Genomic DNA, 2,301 nt, shown 5'->3' with positions numbered 1-2,301 from the left:
CCATTCAGTCCCCACTCAGCCCGTTTTGCCCAGTTTCTTATTTTTCGAAAATCTTTTCAAAAGAAATAAAAAAAAAACGGGGCTGAGTAGGGACTGAATGACACATGTGCATTACAGTCAATTGGGAACCTATACCTTTCTCGCACAGATGTTAGCTTCAGCACGATACACGGACGGTATAGACAATTCTTCTTCCAGTAACATATGGTTTAAAAATCAGATACAAGAGCTTACTAAGCGCTTAGTGAGCGATTGCGCTCCTGGATATCTACCAATAGAATGGCGCTATTAGTGCGTCCGGAAAAATTCAGTCCCGGAACTTTTTGAATGCACTGTGTTATTATGTAAGGTCTGTTTTTTATAGCTGAGCTGGGCTACGCTAGTTCAGAGTTTTTCTTCTTCGAATGAAGAAAGAGAAAGATAAATTGTGAACTAGTGCAGCAATTCAGCTATAAAAAACAGGCCTTGTATATTCGTAACGCAATTTGGAAAATTGTAATTTTAGAAGGTTGAATTAATTAATGTGTCATATTTACATTGATTAATAATAAATTCATATACGTTAACGTAATTTTTCAGGATATGGCCAAGAAAGAGGCAGTCTAGTGACTAAGTTATATAACAATCACTGGCAAGCGTTAGATGTAATCTTATTAGAAAATATTCCATGGTACTTGCTGGTTTACCTACATTCCATTACGATAACATGTAATAAGCAACAAGTACGTCCATGTAAGTAAACCTAAAGTAACAAATTTAAGATAACGTAAATGGAGCTGCCAGTAAATTTATTCGTTGTGAGACACGTGTACGATTTAGGCGATCGGTAAAATTTATAAAAGAAGTTTTATTATGAAAACTACAACATGATTAAATATCGGTACATTTTTTATATCATTACAGTAGCGCAACGTTATTTACCTGGAAGGGAGAGGAAAAGCCCGTACTATTTAGAATTAATCCTGCGCTTGCCGCCGCACTCGGTGACGAAAATCACTGTCGACATGGATTACTTATTCCTCAAGTGGCAGGAATATCCGCCGGACGCTAATCACGGTTTTTATATGGGACCGGCTATAATTACAGCCTTATTGCCCATAGCTAGAAATTACACTGCTTTGCCGCTCGATGGAAGTACAATCACTTCAAGGTTCGTTTAGTTCAATAGCTTGTCTCTCTTCTGCCAGATCAGCAACACAAATGAAAATCTTTTTTTTTTCCTCCTGTTGTCATCGTAAGCAGAATAGGTGACGATTGAAGTAATTATCGATTAAATTTACAGTTTTAACGCTTCACGGGACGATTATCTAGTACAATTGCGGACAGAGTCCCTGCTCATCAGTCTTCCGACTCCCGATTTCAGTATGCCTTATAATGTCATATGCCTTGCTTGTACAGCTGTCGCGCTAGCATTCGGTCCGCTTCACAACATTTCCACGAAGCGACTGGTTTTAAAACGCATTGAAAAGGACTGGAAAGGTAAAGTATTCTCCTTTTTTGTAAAAATATTCGGAGCAAAGAAAAAACAAGACTAAAACTGTAAACAAACTGTATGTATTATAAACGCGTATAGACTGTATCTCTCTTGCGAATAAATATATTCATGTACTTCCCCATGAATAATAAACAATTTTAATAGTAAACAGATTAAAAATTTTCTGTTATTTTGTATACATACAATCATCGCAGAAATTACGGCGAGACAAAAATATCTCTGAACTTCTTTCCTAGCAAAAGATATATATACGCCTGTATATAAAACAAAAAATCACTTTGAATCTGTATCCAATGATATTGTAAAATTTTTTAAGACCTGTAATAAGTATTAAATAGTTCCTTCACGTATTCCACTCTGTACTGTATGCTTACATATTTCTATTTAAATTATCCATTTATATACAGGGATCAAACTTATGTTAATATTATGTAATAGTAGATTTCCACAAGATAACAAACTGTATTCTTCAACTATCAGATACATGATAAGCTATTAGGGGTGTCTCTTGTTAAGTTTAAAAAAAAGAGCATAACAACAATCAACATAAAATATCTTTAAATATTGAGAATGTAGAAGTTTTCAAATAAGCAATGAAAATTATTCATATTTCTGCGTACTTGGAAAACTAAGCGATACACATTGCTTTGTCCATCATTATATCGCTGCTATAATTCGCGCGTAAATAATAATCATAAAAAGTTGAATTGCTTATTGTTTAAAATTATCACGCAACATTCCAGTATATTTTTATTTTACTTTCTCTTTTCTCAACTCTTCCTCTCCTCTCTCTCTCCCTTCCTCCC

The 2,301-nt window shown here is 34.8% G+C and overlaps 2 protein-coding genes across 4 annotated transcripts in view; one reads left to right on the top strand and one right to left on the bottom strand.

Annotated features, from left to right (window-relative positions):
* The window catches only part of LOC105457000 (uncharacterized protein C17orf59 homolog), a 6,993-nt gene that overhangs the window by 2,202 nt on the left and 2,490 nt on the right, over positions 1-2,301 (bottom strand). The window lies entirely within an intron of this gene.
* Positions 555-1,654, top strand: LOC105456999 (GPI transamidase component PIG-T-like). The gene is made up of 3 exons (XM_011701393.1): positions 555-732; positions 904-1,150; positions 1,283-1,654. The coding sequence occupies exons 2-3, from the start codon at positions 1,005-1,007 to the stop codon at positions 1,533-1,535; spliced, it is 399 nt and encodes a 132-aa protein (XP_011699695.1). The 5' UTR covers positions 555-732; positions 904-1,004; the 3' UTR covers positions 1,536-1,654.

The sequence above is a fragment of the Wasmannia auropunctata genome, unplaced genomic scaffold, assembly GCF_000956235.1.
Source record: "Wasmannia auropunctata unplaced genomic scaffold, wasmannia.A_1.0 LD335419.1, whole genome shotgun sequence".
Taxonomy (NCBI): domain Eukaryota; kingdom Metazoa; phylum Arthropoda; class Insecta; order Hymenoptera; family Formicidae; genus Wasmannia; species Wasmannia auropunctata.
Note: the sequence above shows the minus strand (reverse complement) of the source record. Positions and strands in the feature narration are given on the sequence as shown.

Bases quoted from the DNA above. Each gene is read 5' to 3' on its own strand.
- LOC105456999 (XM_011701393.1), top strand. From the start codon at position 1,005: ATGGATTACTTATTCCTCAAGTGGCAGGAATATCCGCCGGACGCTAAT. The intron at 1,151-1,282 runs GTTCGTTTAGTT...TTAAATTTACAG, and splicing joins GGAAGTACAATCACTTCAAG to TTTTAACGCTTCACGGGACG.